Genomic DNA, 25004 nt, shown 5'->3' on the forward strand with positions numbered 1-25004 from the left:
AAGAATGCAGAAAATATTCACATTTAAGAAGCTGGAATTGGATAATTTTGATTTTATTTCTTTAAAAAAAGGACTCAAACCAATTAATCGATCACCACATTAGTTGTTGATTAATTTTATAGTTGACAACTAATCGATTAACCGTTACCGCTCTTGTCCCAACCCACGTGAGACAGTGAAAAAGCTGAATTAATATGACCTCAACTGTGTACTTGTGTTAGCCCCGCCCCTCCTCTCTACCCGACCCCCGCCCTTCCCCCCTCCACTCCTCCAATCTGTCCCCGTGTCCCACTAAAGCGATTTCAGCGCATGCAGGGACTCGTCCCTACGGCGGCGGATGGCAACATGGCGACAGAGGTAAGCCTGGCACGTTATATCTCTTTTATTTAATTCCCCGCTGAGGTTTGGTTCAGAAGCTCAAACACAGCGTTATTACCATGTGAATAAAACAGGTGCAGCTAGCGTGGTCAATGAGGGCATTGTAGGCTGCGCACGGTGTAACTGTGCCACACTGTGCGGCTCACTGGAAACACTGCTGACGGACGTGTCCTACATTATCGTGCCAGGTTCGCCCGACGGCTGCTCGCTTCTCTGTCCTCCTCCTGTAAAACGTGTTCCGGCGTTTTTCAAAGGGGGAAACCATGAAGAATAGGAAATGTGAAAGTCAGCTGTGTTTCATGGAGACAGAAACAACGGATCACTTCACCGCGATGTTAAACTGTTGTGGTGTTTTTGTCTGTTGAGACGCCCCGTTAATCCGGTGACAGGCCAGTGTGTAGACAGTGACCACACATACACACACACACAAACGCACGCACGCGCGGAAGCATGGCGTTCAGCACCATGGACAGAAGCCACGCCGTCCTGACCTTCCGCACTGCTTTTCCAGGCTGCATCTGTCTGCTTCCACAAAATTACACACACACATAAAAATAAATAACACTGATTAACAGAACTGATATTTATCCAGCATACCCCTTGATGAAACATTTCCGCCACAAACACTAGAGATTACAAGAGTCTGGACAGCCCTTTATCAGTCCGTCTCATCTTGTTCCCTCTGATCGATCTGTTGTGAGCTGTAGTGAAATGTTGTCCCGTCTCCCTGTAACACCAGAGAGAAAGGGAGGAAGACAGGAGTGTGTGTGTGTGGAAAAGATAGTATGTCCATAGCCGGGCTCTGCTCCAACAGACAACAGGGCAGAAATGAGCGCAGACACTGAGCCACAGAGAGATTGATCACATCTCGTCTGCTTCTCCTCTATCATCCTATACTTCCAAACCAGCCACTGTTTGTACACATTGCCAGTGTACAGGTGCGTAGAGAGAGACGGAGCTCTCTCTGGGGGCTCATTAAAGACTTACTGTATCAAACCTCACTGTAATGTCTGCACTTGTGTGTGTGTGTGTGTGTGTGTGTGTGTGTGTGATGTATCCTCCCCAGTTCCACAATTTGCAGGAGTTGAGGCACAGTGCATCTCTGGCTAATAAAGTCTTCATCCAGAGAGACTACAGCGAAGGGACCACCTGCAGGTTTCAGACCAAGTTCCCCTCTGAGCTGGAGAGCAGGGTGAGGAGACTAACCTGTGACTTTGGTTTTAAAAAAGAATTGTTTTCATGTTGTGTGTCGTTTTATCAATCAATGTGTCTTTCTAATGGCATTCTTTCCTCCATGTTAGGGATGATAGTTGCTAAATTCAAAGCAGTATGCATTTATTATTGTAAGTTATACTGATCAAAAGATCATCACATCAGTAATACAAACATTTCCTAGGGCATTTATTAACTCTTGAACACCAGTTACTCAGCTCCTGAGACCCTGTGTCCACATATGAGGACATCAAATTTTGGGTTAACTGGACCTTATACTTTATTCAAGTTAACTTAGACCAGTTGTCCTCGTTTGTGGACACTTTTTTGTGCCATCTAGTGGAAGTAAGAGCACAATACATTAATCCATGTAAAAACAAGATGGCAGCCATCTCTGCTAAATCAGTCTGCAGCCGATCCTGACAAAATGTGGCCAAGGTACAAAACCTGATCAAGTTAGATGGTCAAGTTAGAACTTGTTTATTTATGATTAATAATGTTTGTTGTCTGATTCACCCCACAAATTTTACCATATGTAAGGAAGACATAAGGAATTTATCATCATAAGGAATTTATCATCAGCTCGTTTAAGGACATAGGGACTTTATCATCGTCTCGTTTGAGGATGTTGAGACTTTATTATCGTCACGTTTCAGGATATAAGGACTTTATTATTATTATTATTATTATTTATTATTAGTTATTTATACTTACACTCAGGTCGTACTAGTCCCAGATAGCGAGGAGAAATTAAAAATGTGAACCAAACAAAAGTTCGGGTCCTAGGAGGATATATCTTAATAAATACATGAATCATTAAAAAAAAAATGTATCTGGTGAATACTAAGAGTAGACATTGCAGCATTTGCTCATTATATTAATGACAAAAAGACAAACAAATTGACATGTTGTCTATGTTAATTTTACTTACCACTTTATTAACAGAAGGGGTAATGGCAAAGTCCTGTAAAGACATATAACTGAAATGTTCCCAGTTGGATTTCGAGCTTTGTTACATGTCATATCCCTCTCTTTCTCCTCATGTTGTTCACTGTTTGTCTCCACTGTCACTATCAATCTTTGCCACCCGTAACCCTGCTACTCATGACTCTTCATGTGTCACCAGATTGAGCGGACACTGTTTGAGGACACCGTAAAGACGCTGAATAACTACTACGCAGAGGCAGAAAAGATAGGAGGCCAGTCGTACCTGGAGGGATGTCTGGCCTGCGCTACAGCGTATCTCATCTTCCTCTGCATGGAGACGCGTTATGAGAAGGTCAGAGCGATGATCTCAGACTCTATGCATTTTAAAACTGGAGTTAGTAACTTTCATAAAAAATAACTTTTTATAATATTTGCTAAAACTGTCACTATATTCACACAGTATTACCTGAGACAGATAAACTGTGGAAAAAATCATCTTCCTCCTTGTATTGCTTGTGATGGTCTTACAGCATGTGAATGAAAACAACCAATCAGAGCCGAGGAGTCTGTAACGCAGCTGTCAGTCATGTCAATCATTACTTGTGAATGGCAATGAATCAAGATTCTGTTGCTGCATTGCCTATTTCTCACTTCAGATGTTTTCAGAAACATATTTTAGTGTACTGTTTAGTTGTAAAATGAGAAAGTTTGCTCCAGCCAGTGGGCGGTGCTTTGTACTTTAGTTAACTGTCTTCAACAGGGTTACAAATATTCTCATTTTAGAGCCAAACAGTACACTGAAATATGTTACTGAAAACATTTGAGGTGAGAAGTAGGCAATGCAGTAACAGAACCTTGATTTATATCTGATCAGCTCTGCCTAGTTTGACAGTTTGACTGCAGTTCATGAGCAGGGATTGACATGACTGAAAGCTGCGTTAGAGACTCCTCAGCTCTGATTGGTTGTTTTTATTTATGTGCGGTAGATTCTAGTAAATGCCATGAGAAGCACTATGACGAGGAGGAGGAGGGACATGATTATTTTTTGTACAGACAGCGAACCAACCAACTCAGAAAATATCAGGTCCTCGAAGTACCACCACTATGACCCACATTGAAATACAAATACAGTAGTGTAGGTCTAAATTATTCAGCTATGTTCATTTCACTCAGGAGGCAGGTTTATTCCCAGTCAGATTATTTAATGTTGACTGCTGTCAGCGAGAGTCATGCACTCTTTCTCCAAAGAATTCCTATTTGGAGAAAGAGTGCATTGTTTTGAAATCATTCATTTTACCTCCGTTACTATCCTGCCATCCAAAAAGTTCAGCTTGTAACTCTTATTATAAGTATGCATGTGCTACATTCATGAATGTGACTGTAGCAGGCTGATATGGAAACAAAAATATTCCAGGAAAGGCAAAACTTATTTTAAATGACATTACAGGGATCTCATGGTAGTATTTTCACTTGAAATGTTGTAATAGAGCTTGCGTACCACCAGGGGTACACATACCGTAGTTTGAGAACCAGTGCACTGAATAATGTGTCTGGGATTTCACTCCATTTCTTGTTTTCCTTCTGTCTGTGTTTTAGGTGTTGAAGAAGATAGCCAAGTACATTCAGGAACAGAACGAGAAGATCTATGCTCCCAGAGGGCTGCTCATCACAGATCCCATAGAAAGGGGAATGCGTGTCGTATCCTTACTCAATGTCTTTGGGTGCATGTAGAGAAGCATTATGATTGAGCTGTCCTTTTTAATCAAACGCAATCTTGGTCCTTAACTCTCCCACCAGATAGAGATTTCCATCTATGAAGACCGGGGTTCCAGTGGCTCCAGCTCAGGGAGCAGCTCTGTATCTGGCAGCACTGCTCGGTGACTGAGTACTTCCTCACGACCATGTCCCCCTGATCACTCGCAGCCCTGGAGGAGAACTTAGGACAATGATGCTACTCCTGTTCCAACACTTAGCTCATACATCCTAAAGCTACGCTCACACAAAGGATTCACAAGCTGTTATCAAAGACAGGCATGTCCTCCTGACGTGCCATCGTGTGCTTAAGGTGTTTTCAAGCTTTTAAAACACGCACTGTAGTTTGTTGCAAAGAAATGTGCATGCGCCAACACAGTCATGATACTGTAGGATGCAATGTGTTAGTGAAAAGAAAAAACTTTTTTTATTTATTTATTTGCTGGTAATACTTTGTGTGATCGTACCATTACCTTCCCTCCTGCTTCCTGTCCTTGTGTAATCTGCTGGGTTAGAAAAGGAATGAGAGAAGAAGAGGGAGGAAAGAAGTGTTGAGGCAGGAGTGAAGACCATAAACCTCACTAAACTTCATACCTCAGCCACCGCTGCTGCACCAGACCAGACCAAACTGGACTGAACTCATCACCACCAACCCTGCACACCAGACACTGGCTTTAAAAAAATGTTATACATAGCTCCGGCTGAGTTTCCAGTAAATGTAGGTAGGATGTATTTGAAAGCATCACAAAGTTTCACCCACCCACAGCCCAGATAAACTGTACAAAGAACCTCCTGCACCTCTGATGTGAATCATGCCGTCTGGTAGTGGATGAATGTCATTCAGCCCGTCCATGTATTTTATGTAGCAGATCTTCCATATTTCTCACATGAAGCCTATAATTTATTTGTTAGAAACACAGACACACGCACATACCTGAGTACTAACCTCTCGGTTTCAGTGAGTGAGACCAACTCTTCCTAAATTTTTGATTATGCAAAGACATACTGCACATTAAATGCAGTATTAAGTAGACAAAGGATGGGTCAAAAAGTCTTCCTGAATCTTATCTGTAGGGTTTTAAAGTACACCAACCCTTCCTTGATTTCTGAACAAACTTCCAAAGAACAATAACTGCCAAAAACTGGCTCACAAATGTGAATGTGTCTTTTATTTTGGTGACATTTTCTGCAAAAACAAACTTTCGTACTGCTTGTTGTTTGATACATGTGGCAATGAGGTATATATGACTGGTGTCAAATAAATACTGTTTCATCACAGCCGCACAGAGCTCATCTTCCTTTGTTACTGAACTGTGAGTCTACAAAATAGACCTTATACTATGGCAGACATTTGGCTTGTCACAGCAGAAAAAGACAGGTGTTTACAACATCATTAATAATGGCCTCATTCCATTCTTTCAACTTTTAGTGTCTTTTAGCTTGTATTGGTTTTATGCAGCTTCACTGTTTTGTTTGTCTTATCACTATCATCAGTGTTCACAACTGTTTTTTGTGAAAGAGCTCTTATAATCCCACTGTACATTACCTGTCCAGCACCAAACAGCAGAAAGACAAAAGCCCTGTTTCCACCAAGCAGTTCGGTACAGCTCAGTTTGGTGCACTTTTTTTTCAGTTTCCACTGCGACAAGTTGTTGATGGTACCAATGGAACCATTCTGTACCGTTCCCATTTTTGGTCTCCCCTCTGTTGGGGTACCTAGCACACAGATCTGGTACCTAAAGGTGGAGCTGTGAACACTGCAGTCTGTTGACTGGTCAATAGAGGACGGTCACTCTGCTCAGGGATGAGTTGTGGCTGGTTTTGAGGCTCATGTAACCACTGTTTATACCATGGAGAAATTTATTAGTAAACTAACTATAAAAGGAAAGGATGTTTTGCTGCCTCTCACAGCAGCTGAAGTCAGAGAAAAAATAATTTCATTCGCTAGGCCGACTGTCGGCGACTTTTATGGTGGAATCTTAACTTGTAATGTTACTTAATGCATGAGGTGAAGACTTGAATCACCTTAAATATTCCATATGAGAACTTTGACCATTACTTTAATTTTTATATGACATATACTTTTAGTAATAAGTGGATCTTCAAGCTTTTATATTTATTCATTTTGGCCAGGTTATGTGAACTGCATATATTCTAATCCTCACTCAAAGAAAAAAAAAAAAGCGTTACAAAGCATCTGTGGGCTCTGGCAGCACTAAACCCTCAAGCTTACCTTAGAAGGACTAAATGCACAAACCTGCTATTTTTTAAATATCCCATGGATAGAGAGACTCTCACTGCAGCCTGTTTTATTTTGTTCTGAAAATGTCTGCATGCAGCCTCATTCTGTGGACAATAAACCAAGTGCAGACTTCCATCTGTGTCACCAGTAATGACGTTATACAGTGAGTGCTGGACGGAGCAGTGAGTGACAACAACCCCACCCACATTCAAGGGCACTGTTTGCGGAGGAAACGCTAGGGTCTAGGTACAATGTCTGAAGGGTCACTTTTGGTTCCAAGGTACCATACCAAAAGTGTTTGGTGGAAACGGGGCTTAAGTTAACAACTAGCTGGTGAACATTGTGGAACATCTTAACGCGACAGACATTTTTGTTAGTATTTAGTGGAGACAACAGGAGAGTAAATATTGGACTTTTATTCATCAGGTGAACAGAAACATGACTGAATAAACGATGTTGCTTTGTAACTGCTGGATGTGTAAATATGCCTTGCTAAGATGTTAACAGTAACAATTGTGTCAGGTGATAATATGTCAATATTGTGCTTGTTCTGCTGCCCCCAAGTGGCCACAAAATTTAAAAAGAAAAATCAATTACGGCTGCTTTAATGTTGTCAAGCAGCTACGCCTGAGTTTGATACATCCAGAGTGCTTTCTCACAGCTTGTTTGCTGTTTCAGATCCCCTTTCATCATTCGGCTGGACTGGATTTCATTTAAACCATTGACTATGTGGATATGTTTTAATATTTTGAAATTTACTTAAAGTTACTAACTGGAAAATAGATGCAAGGACATTTATTTTATGCACCAAAGCCCTTTCTTACTGAAGATATTTTGACTTGTCACAGTAGGAAAAGCATGTGTGGACAATAAAATGAATGGCTAAATTCCATTTAGCTCCTTCACTTTGAGGGTCCTGGTATTGTGCATGCTGGCCATCTGTCCTAACTCACCAGGACATTCCATTTAGTAGCACTCGTACTTTTCTCCACTGTGACAAGTCTGTGGAAAAGGCCTATAATAAATATTAATCATAATGATTTTAATTCTTTGCATGCACTAAAAACATCAGACCATAAATGTCAGATTAAAAAACTTGCAAATTTGATGTTCAGACAAGCTTTGGTCAGGAAAGGTCCCTCATGTTTGCATGCATATACAACACTGCAGCACTCTCAGCTGGGTAAAGAGCATGATATCGACCCAGTCTTCATTCACAACACGAAGGGACTGCTGCATGCACCTAGCTCACCAGAGCAAACAGACGACAGGATGTTCAGGATGCATTCTGATGAAACAGACTGACTTACTGCACGTCACAGGAAGTCAAGTCTTTCAGCAAATGCTCGATGCAGCCTGTCTTACTGTACCGTTGTTACCCTTGAGACTACCATCCCCTGAGACCTGCCAGTGTAGAGAGCACCATGACAAACTGTAGCAAAACTGAGTTACAACAGGAGGCTTCAAACGTAGAGACAGAGGTGGAGCGGATGCCATCGTAAAATGGAGCCAACGCTGCGTGAATGTAGGGACAGAGGAGGAGAGAACAAGAAAAAATGGTGGGGGGAAACAAGAAAAGGCAGACATCAGATTGACAGCACAGTATGGTTAACCATGGAAGGAAGATGAGAAAAAGGCAGAGGAGAGGTGCAAGCTGAGGATTATCTGTACAGAAGGCTATGTGATTCTTCCAGCTGGTCTGTGTCAGTCTGACCTCACATCTTGTTCTTACTAGTTTATTTTCAGATGGCTGCAAATGGAGATGGAGAGCATCACAAAGCACTGAATACATGTGATTTTTTTTTTGTACCTTTGAAATGATATTCTGACCATATTGATTTGTATCAGTTTATTAAGGGAGTTTGCCATGTCACATAAAAAATAACAATGAGCTAGCAGGAAACAGCTAAAGAGAAAAATAACAAAATGTTAGAGCTACTCATAGAGTAAGGAAAACAAGACTGCTGTCTTAAAGTGCAGAGGAAAAGGAAAGTCTTTTTAAACCATGTTTTCTGTAACATTGCATTTTCCAAAGCAATTTTTATTGCATTTGATATGATTGTCCTCACAGACCTGTAAAAACAACAAAAAGGGAAATTAAAAGGAATAGTTTTATTTATCTGTGAAGCACTTAAAAAAAACAGATTTAATTGTTTTTTATTCTTACCTGCACAGCGGCCATTCTTGACAGTAAAGCCTTCACCACACTGAACAAAAAGAAGACAGAAAGTCATTGGTTTTCATGTTTCATGTTGATTCATTTAGATTTTGCAGACAAAAAAGGATTTTGGTGTCTTCCTTTATCATTTAGTTGCAAAACTGCTTCCAGTTGAACTTAAAAACTTTTGAAATCACCACAGTCCGTTTCTAACAAGTTAAGTTTAAGGCCACTATCACACTGACTGGAACATTACCCGTGTTCATAATTCATGTCGTGGATCCGTTCTGCGTACCTGCGTGTCATTGGCAAGCAGCAATGCTTCCCCTGCTCTGGGATAGGCTACTTCCACCACTGAGTTCATTTCACCAGGCTGAAGGGTTCGAGTGGTGGAGCTGCCATCGGGCCAGGAGACCTCTAGTACCGTCACCTCATCGTTTCCTGGGAGTCATGGGAAGAAAGAAAATCACATCATTACACAGGAGGAAAAATAACCCTTTGACAAAGTTATATCGCTTTTGAAAAAATATTTGCTCTTTTGCTAGGAGTTACATGTGCGATAGATGTCTGTACGTTAGCCTGAAGCTAGAGCCAGGAGGCCATTAGCTTAACTTAGCATGAAGAGTGGATGAAACAGCGGGTGTGAAACATGCCTACTGTAGTCAGGTTTCCATTCAACTGTAATGCAAATTTTAACAGACTTTTCCAAAAGTCAGCAAAATCAAATGTGAATTTATTTGCTTTTCTACGTGAATGTAAGGAGTTGGTTTATCAAGATAATCAGTCTGTGGCACCACTTCTCCAGCCAGGTGTCGTGCCACTACAGAGTGACAGGGTGCAACAAGTTGACGTTATCAAAACAGACACCAGTCAGTGGATGTATAATAACAAAGAGCACACTGGACAACTAATATTACAGCTGTGTGTGTTTTTTAATGTTGTTGTTTTTTAATGTCTTTTTAATGTAATTTTGTGTATTTGTACGGTGTCCTTGAGTGCCAAGAAAGGCGCCTTCACATAAAATTTATTATTATTATTATTATTATACATAAGCATGTTAAAAGCCATCCCGAGACAATGAATAGAGCTTACAGTGGGCTCTGCAATGATGGTGATGTTACGACATGAGTTATTCTCTGAATCTGAAGACACATTTACCTTTTATATGCACCAAACTTTCCCTGTCCCCCAAGTGTAAAAACTTTTTTTTACACTTGGGGGACACTTTTTTTACACTGTAATATCTATCTTCATATGTACCTCTCAGTGAGAAAACAAAAAAGTGACTTGCGTATATCTCAAAATTTTTAAATATTCCTTTAAATCAGCCTGTAATAATGAAACCTCTGTGTAGACTGAGTTTAATACATGCAATAAATATAACTAAGATATACACGTTGGAGTTTTGATGTCTGTGGATTATTTACAACTTTATCATTAAGTGTAAAAAGAAGTCACCTAATCCAAAGTGTGCAACCGGTTCCATCTCACACAGGTACCCCGAGCCTCCATCGATGATGCGTGTGTGTGCTCCACTCTGCCTGGTGAAGGCTGTCACCTTGGCTCCCCGAGCAAAAGAGCCAAACTGTGTGCGAGGGATGACCCGCAGCCAGTTGTTGGAGGAGCCCTGATGAGGTTTGACAGTTTAGGTTGTGACTCTTTTAGTTGCTATAAATAAATACACACACAAACACGGGACACAGACACACACACACACAAATACACATACACACCTGTGTGACCTTGAAGACAGAGATTGGCTGCTGGGCACTCTCTCCATGCGCCAGCAGCAGGTCCAGCTGTCCGTCCCCATCCAAGTCTGTCACGGTGCCACCTGTCCAAAACAAACAGCGCTTTTACTGCAGTGACCTACATATTAGCTTCACTGTACTGTTTACCTGACAGCTGTGTCTCTGTAAATCTCATCCAAACAGAGAACAGCAGAGGTGTCACATATTCACTTCGGGTTATAATATTTTGAGAATAAAACGGATGAATGTCCTCTGTTCTGAGGTCGAGCTGACCTGTTCCTCGCCCCTGCGGTTCAGCAGCGTCTCCCACATTCAGCTCCTGGATCAAAGGGTCTGCATCAGCTCTCCTTAACACCCTGCAAACAAACACACAAGCATCTAAAAATAGCTTATAATGTAAACAATTACCCAGCATGTGTTTTACTGCTAGTTTTTTATGTGTTTGATGCGTCTTATTAGACTTTGGGTAAACTTAACAATTAAAATGTTACCTGAACAGCTTGTTGGGCGCGTTGCTTCTGTAAGCAATGTTGTGAAAAAACACCTCCAGCTCTTTGTTGTTGTCAAAGTCAGCAGCAATGACTGTGCGAATAGGTGAGGGAGCTGCAAATCCTCCACTGGCTATATCCTGCACAAGGGAACACTGTCAAGTCTTGCTTTATCAAACTCACTTCATCTTTCTTCCACCGTCCCTTTCCCCCGCCTTACCCGGAATTTAGAGTCGCTGCCCTGCAGGAAAAGTCTGTGTGGGCCGTTCCAGTTGCCGTAGACGATGTCTGTCTTTCCATCGCCATTAAAGTCAGCCAGTGCTACTCCTCTGCCATGCTGGTACCGGTCCTCCACACCTTAGGAAGTTGACACAATGATGAAAGCCTTAGTGCTGGAAAAATAACATACTGTATTTGAATGTGGATTGTTGTTAAATGTGTAGAATTTAAAATTTCCGCACACTGGTGACTCCTAGTGGTTGTATCAGACAATGCATTTTTAGAAACCCTGAGTAGACTATATTCTTAGTGTTACAACCTCAATATTTAAACTTACCTCTCTGGTTTCATTAAATCAAAACCTTAAAACAAGAAACAAAAGTCTCCAGCCATGTTGGTTACTCTGTTAAGGTTGTACTTGAACTCAGCAGCAGTGCTTTGAACCAACCACCCACATGCTAACATACTGATGTTTAGCAGGTACACTGTTTACCCTGCTCAACATCTTAGTTTAGCATGTTAGCATGCTGATATTTGCGAATTAGCATTGAACTCAAAGTACAGTTAAGGATGATGTCATCAGTTCTGCAATTATATTGTTTAATCTGTCAAAAACAAAATGATTTTAATCGCAATCCACTGAATTGTTATTGAGACAAGTAACTAGCAGACTGATACTCCCAACCTACACACACTGGTAGCCTTAACAGGGCTCGAAGTAGAACTTTTGGTGCAAAACTAAAACTACAAAAACTGAACGATATATAATTGATTCAAGAACTAAAATCTGTACTCAAAGACAACATTGAAGTGAAAGTATATCTGCTCCTGATGCTCTGCTTCTTCCCCCTCAGTTTCACACTCACCTGCCTGTCTGGCCATATCAACAAAAGTCCCATCTCCATTATTTTTGAAGAGGAAGTTGGGTCCGTTCTCGTTGTCACAGAACACGTCCGACCTCGACGTGCTCAGGATTGGTCCGACCACCACACCGCGTCCGCCTGCACAACAAGCAACCCATGAATGCTTCAGCTTATTTAGCAGACTTCCCGTCTCCAAATCTGACCTCTGACCATAGACTGTATAAAAGAAGTGGATGTAGCCACCGTGTCACCCAGTGGTTTGAGAACTACTGTTCTGAAGCCATGACTTTGGCATTTTGGCTGCTGCCATTTTGGTTTTTTGGAGCCTGCAGTGACCATATTTGGATGAGACGGAGGAGCTGTGAAGGAGTGAGGGGTGGATCTGACTGAGAGCCCAAGGACACTGCAGTAGTGGCGACTTGTCATTTACAAGGTAGCCACACCCTGAAGGATACCCTGCTTTATCGCCTGTCTTACTCTAAATGGGACCATCATTTACAAAATGATCGTCATTCTGTATTGAAGATCTGAAACCAGCGTATGAGACTGTAAACTCATTAGGAGAATGTTAACTGAGGTAATACAGGAGACAGAATTATTTTCTCATAGACTTCTATAATTGACTTTTTATTGTTTTTGGAACCAGTGGAGTCGCCCTCTGCTGGCCATTAGAAATAATGCAGGTTTAAGGCACTTCTGCATTCACTTCACTTTTTAGACCCAGAGATAACCCCTTATTCCTAACCTGTGAGCTTGTTCACCCCAGCCACGGCAGCCACGTCAGACAGAGTGATGATGCCCTTCATGACATCACTTGCAGCCTCATCCATTTCTAAAAGAGCGTGGGGACCGATGTTGGCCTTTGCATAGTTGGCCACATAGATCGAGTACCGGCCTGTTCCCTGCAGAGCAATAATGTGCAGAAGAGTGAGGACATTTTTATTTGTTGGAAGGAATTGTGAATCATTAAGAAAACATCAGAAAAAAAGGAGGTACAGATGAAACTGTGGGTCTTAATACGCAGGTTTATGAAGTGGGTTTACTGACCTTTCTGTCAACACATGCTACCGAACGTCCTGCCATGCGATTAGCGACCCCACGACGAACATTGACCTCGTCCCCCAGAAGATCTTCAAAGCGGCCGTTCCGAAACTTGAACATCTTGTCTGAGTAAGTTGCCCGTCCTGCATTAAAAATAAGAGGAAAAAATCATTCAGTTACTTGAACTTATTTGCTGGAGTTAAAAAAGGTTGAGGACATATCATAAGAATACACCATTTACCAGAGTAGGCATTGTTTGTGTTGAGGAAGTAGATCTCCTCACGTCCATCTCCATCCACATCACAGGCAGTAACTCCAATAGCATTTCCTGCTGGGTCCCTCAGGGCGTTGTATGGAGAGGTGCTGTCATCAATTGCAATGTTTACCAGTCTGTTTAGAGTTTGATTGTACTTCAGCACCAGGTTGGGCCCATTGTACCTGAAGAAAAAAAATCACATACATTTGTTTAGCACATTGCTATGCATAGTAATAAACATACGAAACAGCTAAACATTCCAAACACTCACCCTGCCACAACCACTTCCAGGTCGCCATCACCATCCACGTCTGTTACAGCCATTCCATAGTTGAGTTGTGTGGGATTGTGCAGACGGTCAGGAGGAAGCATCGTCTGCGTTACCACCTGAAACATAGGCTGAGAGTTCTGGGCGTGGGACTCATACCAAAGTCCGACGAGGAGGAGCACCAACATGCCTGAACCCCACATCACTACTGCCTGGTGGAACACAGAGCAGGATTGGGTTATGCATTTCAATTCATGATGCAGATGATGCACGAGTCTTTTAGATAAAGCAGCAAATATACTGTATAATGGTACTGTGCATGAGTAATGTATTTACACGTCAAAGTATTAAACAGCCACAATTATCTAAAATGATTAAAAGTTACAATCAAAGCACACAAAACTAAAATTTGGAGGAGTAGGTTAGAGTCTCCAAACACAATTAAAATTAGTAGAAAGCCTCAAAAGAAGGGACATTTAAGTGTGAGGTGTTTCTCTGCAAATCCACCACTGAACACCATTATGGTTTTCCCATTTCAAGAAAGTAATCCTACATTTGAAAATGAATCGCCTCTAGATTCATGCATATCCTCCATAAAATCGTCAGTTTTGCATCTGCATTAGTATTTGCATACAAATTTATTAATGCTAAGTTATTAGTGACACTTTCTGCATTACTGATAATTTCTTGGTAAATTGTTGTCAATAAAAGGTGCATGATATTATCTTGCAGCACTGATGCCTGTTTCTATTCAATCCAGTGTGTGCAGAGTAGCGTGCAGGAATTTAGTTACTTGAAAATCCATCTTACCTGCCAGCTCAATCAGGGTACAGAGGCAGAGATGATGTGACTTCGCTGCACTGATGAAAAAGCACTGAGCGCTGTTATTAAATCATTAGGCAAAGACTCTCCACCTTACACAACTTCAGCTTTTAAAATTTACGAAACGGCTTGTGTAACGTGTGGACGATTGGCCAATCAGCGAACAACTGTGCGCCTAATCAGAATGTTGACCAATGGCTGACCTGCGCTTCTGTGCGCGTGTGTGCGAGAGGCGGAAGTCTACTCTGTTTGTAGGCGCCACTACATAAATGCATTACTGCGACGGCACAGAAACAATACATTCAAGCGACAGCACGATAATAATTTCCACGGGGTGAGAAATCCTGACCGAAAAAGACAATAAATATTCAGTTGAAAAACAAATTGGACTGTTTACAAACGTGCGCGCGCTCTAGTGTAGTCAAGCTGCAGCGCAAAGCAAGAACACTATCTCCCAGAATGCTTTGCGTTGCCCTACGCCTGCGTCAGCAGCGCGACGAAAATCTGTAGCCAAACAAACCGAACACGGGTAAGCCGAAAGAGCAACAATTATCACATATAATTCTGTTTAGAAATGTTTTAAATGAAAATAAATAGCAAGAATTATATTTTAATGGATGCTGATATTAACTTAATGTTTGTGACCTCAATAAACAAGTGTTACAACCTCAGCGAGTGGAAGTTACGTTAGCTAAATTGGTAAGCTAACTAGCTAACAGCAATGTAGTGGTCATTGTCACTAGTCAGATTTATAGACTCTTCTCACGGAGGAATCAACTAGTTCAAGAAGTTAGAAAAAACAAAACAAACAGTGTTAAGCCCATCAAGACTCGCTTGGATATCTGTTAATCGTTTTGCAAGATTTGATATACTAACGTTATTTTCACGTTTAGTATGTTCACTGCATTGCCCTTCCCTCTGTTTCATTTCCTCTCTGATCCAGGTAGCTGTAATATAGTTTAACAATGGAGTCGGATCAGACAAAAGACGACTGTGCTCCCACCCAGCCAACACCAGCACCTCCCTCCCAGTCAAAGAAGCCAAGTCAGGCTCTGTACGTCCCCAAGCAACGACTTCAAGGCTCCAAAGACAAACCTCAGACTCAGGGAGAAGCTAAACCGAGACCCAGACCTCGCTACACAGACAAGGCAAGAAAAAACGCCAAGAACAAGAAGAGCAAGGCTGGAGCAGGGGATAAGGAGGCTCCTGTTGGAGGAGAGGATGGAGGAGAGACACAGAATGGTGATCCTGATGTAAAGGAAGAGCGGTTACAGGATACGGATGTGCAGGTTAATGGGCAGCCGGACTCAGCCGATGTGGAGGCAGATGATACCTCAGGGCTGGAAGAAACAGCCGCTCAGGAAGAGGAGGAGGACAGCTGGGACACCTTGTTCAATGATGATGGAGATTGTCTGGATCCGCACCTACTTGAAGAGGTGAGACTTTGGGCTGGGTGATACAAAAAAAGTAATAACTGGAAGAACCTTCCTCAAAATTTACACACACTCATTTGCAAGTTTATTTGAACATCTAGCTAAAACGTATGCAGTCTAACAGGTGTTCTCATCGCACACTTGACACTCACAAATTTCCCTCTTCTCCCACCTGTTCTTATCTGCTCTCTCTCTCCTCACTTCTTCTCCAGCTGGCTGTGAAGGAGGGTAAAAAGAAAGAGTCAATCCAGGAGCCCAGGTTTGATTACTACAACATGGACCGAGATGACGATGACGACATCGACCTCACGGAGGATGAACTTGCTCACATTGTAGAGATCTACGACTTCCCTGTGGAGTTTAAGACGGAGGACCTTCTCAAGTTATTTCAGTGCTACCAGTATGTATAATTTGGGTCTCTTTTCCTCACTGCATTTTAAGATAAACAATCCTATAATGAAATCTCAGTGAATGGCATCCCTGGTTTATGTGTTGCATTTGAGAGCTTCAAGACTCAGAAGTATCGGTTTTATCTTACTTTGGCTTTTATAACAGTTTCTGTATTACTCACTGTGTCTTTCAGACAGAGAGGCTTTGACATCAAATGGATTGATGACAAACACGCCCTGGGCCTCTTCTCAAGCCCCATTGCAGGTTAGTGAAGCACTGGGTAACATAAGAAGTGTTTGAAGGTAAAGAATACATAACATTATGCTCTGCTGGAAATATTGATGTGACACTTTTCCCTATCACAATGGAAGGAAAACTGTTTAATAAAGGGGATCAGTGGACATGAGTAGACCCTGATGGAAAAACTCAACATAATTAATATAAAATAGGGCTTAATTGCTGAGCTGTTACGTTATTGTAAGTTATAAGATGAAACATGTTTGAATCTTCTCTTGATGTTGTCTAACAAATGTGCTTTTCAGGCTACTGAATTTTGTTTTTAAAAAGCATAATAACTGCTTCATTTATGCCTTATGTCCACACTACTCTGGTGATTTAGAACCCCTCAAATGGAGACCTTTGAAAATGCCAGGGAACCCCTTTTTTATTTTGAAAACACCAGGGTTGCATTTAAGTCTGGACAGATGGAATGGGAGGCTTTTGAAAGCAATGACACAGACACATATGTTTTCCCAATTGGGTTTTGTCAGTCACAATGTGTATATCCAAAACATTACAGCCAGGCCCACAAACCTTTTGTGATTTCATTCAGTTGTGTGGGTAATGTTACTCCTTTCCCATTGCCTAGCTTCCTCCTGCTATGGGTTATACTCCTGTGATGTCGCTGTATGTGGTTTGTAACGACTCCCAATCTGTTTACTGCTACCTTGACCGATTTATACTTATGATGTGGTAATTTCAGTAACTGTTCCAACTCGTTGTTGGTCCAAACAAAGATATCTCTGGTCTTACTTTTTGTCATCTCCATAGTAGCTTCCTGTTTACATCTGCACACACACAGCCACTGTAGTTAATGGTCATGTGATGCGCATTTTCAGGCGTGTCAGTATAGACAGCGATTATTTCTTAAATGGGGCTTAAAACATTAGTGTGAATGTGGCATCAGCTGTCTCAAAATAAATAAAATAACCTGCAATTCGTTCCTTTTCCATTTTCAGCTCGTGAAGCTTTAAGATCCAAACATCCACTGATGAAGCTGCGACCACTCTCCAAATCCTCCTCTGCCACTAAGGCCAAAGCTCGTAGCTGCTCAGGTACAAAACCTAGCTGTGTGCCTTTCCAGTTCCTTCTCAGTTTGCCCTCTGTAGCTCACATATTTAGAGACTAATATTATATTTCTCCCTCATTCTTCTCTCTTCCCATCCTCAGACTACCTCCTGCCTGCTAAAGAGAGACCTCAGACGAGTGCGGCACTGGCTCGCAAGCTTGTGATCGGTGCTCTCGGTGTGAAGAGCAACCTGACGAAAGAGCAGCGCGAGGCAGAGAGGAAGAAGCTCCAGGAGGCGAGAGGTATGTAACAGAGATTGCTATGTTCAGTTTTTGATTTACATCTTCTTTATTTGAAGATGTTCTGGGGTCAGCAGTACACTTTCTTTTGAAGGCCAGTTCTCTCTACTAGGGAGCAGATGGCTGAAATACTGCAGATCCTCACTCTTGGTGGGCTGTTGCAAACAGCAATAATGGGTTTAAGATGTGCGTTTGTCAAGCAGGGTGTCATTAATAGAACATTGGCTCCCAGTCAACCCTGAATCCCAGAATAAGTAAACAAATATTAAATCACATAACAGTCCTTAGCTGACTGTCCTAGTCTTTGCATCACAAGGTTTCCACCACAAGTGGGAGCTGTGCAGCCGCAAGTTGATACCAAGAGAAGTTGCTCTCCGTCCACTGCTGTGCAGATCATAACAGGTCTATAATCAGCGCAGCAGCCATTTCCCTTCACAGATGGAACATAAGTATATAGGCACAGAAAACCACAAATGGCTGTCCACTGAAGAGCCAGTCAGGAAGTCAGAGCCTTGAGTATAGAAAACTAAAAAAAGCCTCTTTTGTTCTCAGCATGGGCGCACTGCTGTGCTGTTTATTTAAGGTCACAACACGCTCAGTAACTGTCAGTGCAGACGTGCATCATGTGCTGAACATTGTGTCCTTGGAATGGACGCCACATACGGTCGTATCCAGAGATAAATTTACATCCGGCTCTTCAGTGTGCCTCAGCTCTTCCCTTCCCTGCATGTGGCGAAGACAGTGATACAAATTTAGGGCTTCAAATCACCTAAGTCTTGTTTAGATAAGGGCTTTCACTGATTGATATTTTGAACCATGTGTCCGTTATTTATCTTTCAGAACAAAAGCGGCTGGCAGCCAAACAGAAGGAAGATGCTTGGGAGGGGAAGTGACTAAACAGAAAGCTACTGTTTTATTTTGTATTTTTTTTAGAATACTTGATTCAGCAGAGGCTTAAGTCTTCTCCATTTCCTCTCCTGCTCTGTTTTTGTCAAATGGCCACTCCTTCCTTCCACCACACTTCACAGAAGTGGATTCCAACCATTTCTCCTTCTTTCTGCCACAGTCCTTCTTTTTGCCTGCAGAGTTACATCAGATGAGATTGTCCTGCTGTTGATCTCCCACCCTTATCTTCATAGTCTGTCCATGTTGCCTCTGTGCCATGGCCGAGCTAACACAACAGACTCACCTGTACCACAGTAACCACAGTCGTGAAGCACTGAGTCTAACCGTTTGTCGAACCCAACTAAATACACCTAATGCTTCGTGTTTGTTTTTATACGAATTTTTTATGCTTTTAAATCTGACCCAAGGAAATCCACGTGTTAATGTGAGGGAAGCAAAGTTTTTTTGTGATATGTCCCGTAGTATATATATAATATAACTCACTCACGCTGATTCAGTACATCATTAAACCCTATGTGAAGACATTGTTGAGATCCCGTTAGCTCGTCTATTAAACATTTTCTGAGAAGTGAAAAGCCTCTAAAAAAAAAGCTGGTGCTGTTGTTCTTGTCTAGCTTCATGGCTGTTCTGTCTGTGTTTTGTGTTGTGTGCTCGTCTGTACACATTTTCAACAAGAGAAGTCTTGTTCAAACGGGACTGATGATGATGATTATGATGAGGATAATATGGTTATTCAATCTAAGGAACAAACTTTAGCTGAATAAGCTTGTAGTTGACAGGCAGCTTGTTAGCCAGTAAGAAATACGCATTTTGGGGGTTTGTTGGGAGAAAAAGTGTTATTGTGAACACTGAAACTCTCGAGGAGTCCTACCTCAATGGTGTGTAGGCTAATGTATCCATCTTATATTGACGAAACATTCTTTTGAGGCTAAAACAGATTTACCTTTTCAAGACATTGTGAATAACATTGTATCTGGTGCTAGTATATTTGAAAACTACATCCTCAATAATAAGTAGTATGGACTCTGCACAGCGACATATCTAGGGTCAGTAAATGTGAATGATACTCATGAGCAGATATTGTATTTTTGTGAACTAACTTTTTGATCAATGGAAGTTCAGCTGCAAGTCTAGTTTGGTGACATGTCTCCGCTCCAGCTGAAGTATTACACAATGTATTAGTTGAGGAAGTTCGGAAACATTCTTCAATGTTCCTCAACGTTTCTTTTTTTTCTATGTTCCTGGAAAGTCGATATTTCCGACTTTTCAACTAGAGAGAAAGACTGTTTGCTTAATTCCTAGTCAGCTTCCTGAAACACACACACACACATCCAGGCTCAGGAGACTTTAGTTACAGCTAGAGGCAGCTGCCTCCTCTGAGGCTTCACCCAGCCAACCACAAACCATGTGACTCTGCGTCTCCTTCACCTCCTCAGCCAATAATTAAGTCTGATTCTCCTGCCTGGAGAAAGCTGCACATTTGCCACTTGTTATACCACTAATTAAATCAACTCATGTCTTCAAAATACAATTTGCTGTTAACTTATGGCCTCACTCGCTGCTACCTGTCAGTGGGTATGTTGTGCAACTGAGTGCTGAGTGCATAAATGTTATACAATGTGATCATAAGAGTATGTGTGTCAAATTCGACTCTACCAGCACAGCATATCCATGCTTCAGTGCAGTTCATTACAGCTGTGAGGGGCCCAGTTTGTGTAACAGTTCAGATCATTGCCTGAAGGCGACAGAGACACAGTGCCACGTGGCTCATGGTGGGCTAATTAAAGTGCTGCAGCCTCCGATGAGGCACCATTACATGTTCTGCTTTTTTCATCTCTTTTTAAATCAGTGGTTCACGATGAGTGTGATAAGGTAATATTCACACTATTCAAATACATCTCTGCAGGTATTAATCTCTTTCCAAAGTTTCCTTGTTTCCAAAGATGTATTTACAGTAGGAGTGATGGAATTATTTATTGTCAGCACATCAAATACATTGTTGAGGCTGATGAATATGAGTTTTACAGCATGTGTTTCAGGTGTTTTAGGCCGGACATAAAGCAGGGAATATTAACTAGTGAGAGAAATACTGTTTTATTCAATAGGGAAGGTATTACAAAATGTGATGTAACGTTTGTTAACGTTTTCAGGAACATTATAAAGGCAAATATGCTAACAAGATGAAAGTATTTTTTTATTTTGATTTTTACTACTTTACTTCTATGACACTGAGTTATTAATGGTTTAGTGTGACTCACTCATACTGTCATTTATTTAACCTGCTGATGTCTGATCACCAAATTCTCTTCTGAAGTCAAAACAGTAGATACAAGATGTATTTTATGTTGATTTGTCATCACTCTTTCTAGTGTTCAGATCATGTTGTGATTTATTAAACCCTTTTCTTCTTATCTCTGGTTATGCTTTTTTTTTTTAACTGCCGACGTCTCAGCAGGTGCACACGTGACTTTTTCTTGCACAGTCGACTTACATGATTTCCAGCGTGGAACGAAACCAAATGTGGACAAATTTTCATAGTGAGTTTGCCAGAACAGAAGTGGACCTCCCTGCGTTCTGTTGTTCTTGCTGCTGAACTGCAAATACAGATTGTAGCTGCTCTTTACCATCATCGTGTGAGATCTGAGCCCTGCCTATAATCTCATGCTTTGCTGTGGCTTCACGAGGAGGTGATGCACCGCAGAGCACAGCGGCCTGCTGCGTGCTTCACACACAATCATTAGATTAACTACATAAACACAAACCACTACTGAGCAAGTGGTGGTTCCGAGTGCCAGCTCTGCCCCAGACACGCTGCGTGTCATGGAGCAAATTAAATGTGAGGCATGGTCCAAATGAAGGACTAATCTAATGTCCCACCACAATAAAGGACTCTGGTGGTGTAGGGTGATGAGTTTTCCAGCACCAAACACTGTCAGCAAATACACCTTACATCACCCTGCTCCCTTCTTAAAATACAAAGCTTTGCTACTAATGATGCTCAAATTGACTGATCACCACCTGAGCAGTAACAGTATTATTATTACATTTATCTACTTACAAAGACATGTAGGCGTGTTGCAGTCTGATAATAATGCACACTTGATTTAAGAGAAAAAATTACAGTCTTTCCCATAAAAAAGAAAAGTTGCATTCATAAGCAATAAAACACACTGTTCCTAAATTTAGCACACTCAAAGGCTTTTTAAAACTTTGCTGATACAGCCTCACTGGATTTGTAATGAGTAGCTTATGGAGGCTAATGTTAGCTAACTTATATTGCCATATAATGGACATTACTGATTTGGTGTTCAAAATCATATACCAGCATACTTATGTAGTATGGTATCAATGTAATCAAAAATGTAATGTGTTCACACTTAATAATATGTGGATTTTGTGTACGTGGGAAATGGCAGGAATTTTAAAGTACGAGACGTAAGCTTACTGGGCATACTCCAGTGCCCCACAATGCAATGCATTGTCACTTCAGACTGCGCAATGGCCACAGACTAAAAATAATGGATGTAGCCACCGTGACATCACTCATGGGTTTGTGGACTCCCGTTTTGAAGCCTCAAGTTCGGCACTTCAGCCAATACGATCTGGATGTTTTGGAGCCAGAGGTGCCCACATTTGGGCGAGAGGTTGAAGCTGTGGAGAAGCAAGTGGTGGATTTGACACAGTCTGTGGCAGACAACCTGTCACTCAAAGCCACCATCCTTAATTGCTTTAAGCTGGCGGCACAGTGTTGCAGTGGTTAGCATTGTCGCCTCACAGCAAGAGGGCTCCTGGTTCAAACCTGGGGTGGGGGAGCCCCTCTGTGTGGACTTTGCATGTTCTCCCCATGTCAGCGTGGGTTTTCTCTGGGTACTCCAGCTTCCTCCCACAGTCCATAGACAAGCAGGTTATCTGGTGACTCTAAATTGGCCGTAGGTGTGAATGTGAGTGTGAATGGTTGTCTGTCTCTATGTGTCAGCCCTGTGATAGTCTGGCGACCTGTCCAGGGTGTACCCCGCCTCTCACCCAGTGTCAGCTGGGATAGACTCCAGCCCCCCCATGACCCCTAACAGAATAAGCGGTAATGGAAAAATTAATGAATGAACTTTAAGACTTCATTATATGGACGAGTTATATAAAAATTCCCCCCCTGTAGAGTTGTCATGAATGGGGAAATTAGCTGTAGATACCAAAACAGTTTTTTGTACCAGGCTGTAAACATGTTTATTGCTGCTGTAAAGTTGGGCATTTTAACATGGGGGTCTATGGGGACTGACTGCCTTCTGGAGCCAGCTTCTATAGATCATTAGGTGAAATGGCACTTCTGTATTGGCTTCATTTTTCAGCCCTGGAGGTTGCTGCTTGGAAGTGACTGGTGTTGTGCTAAAGACTGTTGCCTGATAGATATGTTTCTTCCTACCTAAATAAAACAGGGTCAATTACACAGCAGTAATAAATGTAACACAGCTGCCCTTTTTGCTGTTGTTTTCCGTGGGAGAGGGGCTTGAGTTTGTTTGGTTGTGTTTGATGGAGGATTTTGTTTTTGCCACTTGCTGTCAGGAATAAACGCAGATTGCCTCCAAAGATATCCACAGTGTGGACCTCTTCATATCAACACAACGCAGACATCATGTGAGTTCACTGGTTACATAAACATGAACCAAACCCTAACCCTTTGGGGAAAAGTATTTTTGGGCCACATGGCATCACAGGACGGATCTGGAAATTGTAATTCCGCTGTTTGGCCACAGTGAAAATGGCTTCAAAGCCAGGAGCACTTTGGGGATGGAGGGTGTAAGTTTTTAAGTTTTTATTTTTCAGGTGAGAAAATTAACTATTTAGATTCCCAAAATGTGGTCAGTTTATCCAAGCAACAGCTGCTTGGGAAATTAGCTGCAACATTTTCGGACATGCGAGAACTGCTGAGCGTAGTTATTTTATATTTCAGTGTGTACAGTCTGTTAGTAATGGAATACTTAATTGTACAGTTAGTAGGCAGTACGTACAGATTGAATATACAGGCAATAAGTTAGTATACAATTCCAAACACAGCTTTTGTCACTCGTCTCCGTTTGTGCTTCTGCTACAACAGCATAGCATGTAAGCTAAATGCGAAACAGTATTTAGCATTTAGCATCATCACATAGTCTAACTGTCACTCGTAGCTGCAGTGGCTGCAGAGGCAGCTCCTAAACACAAGTCCTGCTTTAATCATGGGGCTTGTGGGTTCATACTATAGACTGTATTGAATAATGTATGTAGCCACCATGATGTCATCCATTGGTTTGTGGACTCAAGTTTGACATTTTGGTCGTCTTGGGTTTTTGGAGCCAGAAGTGACCCAAGGTGACCGTATTTGTATGAATTTAAACACGTGAGATATTTAAAAATTCAGCCCATGTACAATCGTACAGACCAAAACTATTTTTGTACCAGGCTGCTGTGAAGTTTTCGAGCCAACCTTAAGTGGTCATTAGAGGAACTACTATTTTTAGCAATTTTGCGCTGGCCTCATTTTTCAGCTCTGGGGGTTGTCAGTTGATTAATATGTAGACCTATGATAATAAAAGATGCTGGACATGATATGATGTGTTCAGGGATGTGTTGGCACATTACAATGGAGTATGAGTTATTTTTTATGTCCACGGATAAAGGATAGTTAGTCATCACCTTAGAGAAAGCATTAACAGTCAACATCAGCATTCTCCCACTGCAGCCAGTCTCAAAATCTGCAAAATGTCTATCACTTTCTGTTTGTACTTTGTATTACTCTTTATTTTGTCCTTTCACCTATAGAAAGTGAAAATTATACTCCAGCTCATAAAGGGGGAAAATAAGGCAGAAGTAGGTGACGTTTTACAAGTATAGCCTATGTAATGTGACAATGGGCAGCTGTGAAAGTTTCCACAGTGTTTGTATGTGTTCATCAGTGGCAATGAGGTTGGAAACAACCATAAAATACGGGTTAGCTCAGGCTCCCTGGGAAAAGATGGGAAACCCAGTTGTTGTTGAAGCTTCAATCTTTTTACTGTAGATCTTTATTTAAATCTGCTGAAGAAAGCAAAGGAGTCTGCATGCTGTCAGACAAACTAGCACAAGGCACTGTATAAACTGCTGTCAAGAGATAACTTGACTATTTATCATTTATCTTTACTATGTTAAACAAGGGAATCTCAATTAGCTAGTTTGCATATTCCCCAAATCTTCTGCAGAAACTGTAACATTAACCATTATCTTTGTTCTGCATCAGAAAACTCTGCAGTCAAATAACCATGCCTCAAATAAACATAGAGTTTGTCAGTCTGATGTTTATT

General features: G+C 41.6%; 3 protein-coding genes across 4 annotated transcripts; 2 read left to right on the top strand and 1 right to left on the bottom strand.

The window, feature by feature from the left end:
* Positions 1-258: 258 nt before the first annotated feature.
* Positions 259-5547, top strand: golga7ba (golgin A7 family, member Ba). Its single transcript, XM_050045430.1, has 5 exons — positions 259-357; positions 1445-1570; positions 2717-2869; positions 4114-4215; positions 4315-5547. Exons 1-5 carry the CDS (start codon positions 310-312, stop codon positions 4396-4398), a joined length of 513 nt encoding a protein of 170 aa, XP_049901387.1. The 5' UTR covers positions 259-309; the 3' UTR covers positions 4399-5547.
* A 2806-nt stretch (positions 5548-8353) lies between these two features.
* On the bottom strand, positions 8354-14517 carry crtac1a (cartilage acidic protein 1a). 2 transcript variants are annotated; one of them, XM_050044484.1, is made up of 14 exons: positions 14366-14517; positions 13559-13767; positions 13273-13469; positions 13038-13174; positions 12736-12892; positions 11994-12128; positions 11129-11265; positions 10912-11048; positions 10694-10776; positions 10403-10503; positions 10128-10296; positions 8965-9110; positions 8679-8718; positions 8354-8584 (listed from the first exon to the last, which is right to left on the bottom strand). In XM_050044484.1, exons 2-14 carry the CDS (start codon positions 13756-13758, stop codon positions 8577-8579), a joined length of 1647 nt encoding a protein of 548 aa, XP_049900441.1. In that variant the 5' UTR covers positions 13759-13767; positions 14366-14517; the 3' UTR covers positions 8354-8576. The 2 variants fall into 2 exon arrangements, with proteins under 2 accessions (XP_049900441.1, XP_049900442.1); XM_050044485.1 differs by having other exon boundaries at positions 8926-9110.
* Positions 14518-14751: 234 nt separating this feature from the next.
* Positions 14752-21104, top strand: r3hcc1l (R3H domain and coiled-coil containing 1-like). Its single transcript, XM_050044936.1, has 7 exons — positions 14752-14906; positions 15321-15813; positions 16023-16210; positions 16394-16464; positions 17439-17534; positions 17650-17790; positions 18628-21104. The coding sequence occupies exons 2-7, from the start codon at positions 15343-15345 to the stop codon at positions 18678-18680; spliced, it is 1020 nt and encodes a 339-aa protein (XP_049900893.1). The 5' UTR covers positions 14752-14906; positions 15321-15342; the 3' UTR covers positions 18681-21104.
* The last annotated feature ends 3900 nt before the right edge of the window (positions 21105-25004 follow it).

This window comes from Epinephelus moara, chromosome 5, assembly GCF_006386435.1.
Source record: "Epinephelus moara isolate mb chromosome 5, YSFRI_EMoa_1.0, whole genome shotgun sequence".
Lineage (NCBI taxonomy): Eukaryota > Metazoa > Chordata > Actinopteri > Perciformes > Serranidae > Epinephelus > Epinephelus moara.

Coding starts and splice junctions, on each gene's coding strand:
- r3hcc1l (XM_050044936.1), top strand. CDS start 15,343: ATGGAGTCGGATCAGACAAAAGACGACTGTGCTCCCACCCAGCCAACA. Junction 15,814..16,022: donor ATCCGCACCTACTTGAAGAG/GTGAGACTTTGG, acceptor CTTCTTCTCCAG/CTGGCTGTGAAGGAGGGTAA. Junction 17,791..18,627: donor GAAGCTCCAGGAGGCGAGAG/GTATGTAACAGA, acceptor TTTATCTTTCAG/AACAAAAGCGGCTGGCAGCC.
- golga7ba (XM_050045430.1), top strand. CDS start 310: ATGCAGGGACTCGTCCCTACGGCGGCGGATGGCAACATGGCGACAGAG. Junction 358..1,444: donor ATGGCAACATGGCGACAGAG/GTAAGCCTGGCA, acceptor TATCCTCCCCAG/TTCCACAATTTGCAGGAGTT. Junction 2,870..4,113: donor TGGAGACGCGTTATGAGAAG/GTCAGAGCGATG, acceptor TCTGTGTTTTAG/GTGTTGAAGAAGATAGCCAA.
- crtac1a (XM_050044484.1), bottom strand. CDS start 13,758: ATGTGGGGTTCAGGCATGTTGGTGCTCCTCCTCGTCGGACTTTGGTAT. Junction 10,297..10,402: donor CTGTCTTCAAGGTCACACAG/GTGTGTATGTGT, acceptor AAACCTCATCAG/GGCTCCTCCAACAACTGGCT. Junction 8,719..8,964: donor TGCTTGCCAATGACACGCAG/GTACGCAGAACG, acceptor CTTTTTGTTCAG/TGTGGTGAAGGCTTTACTGT.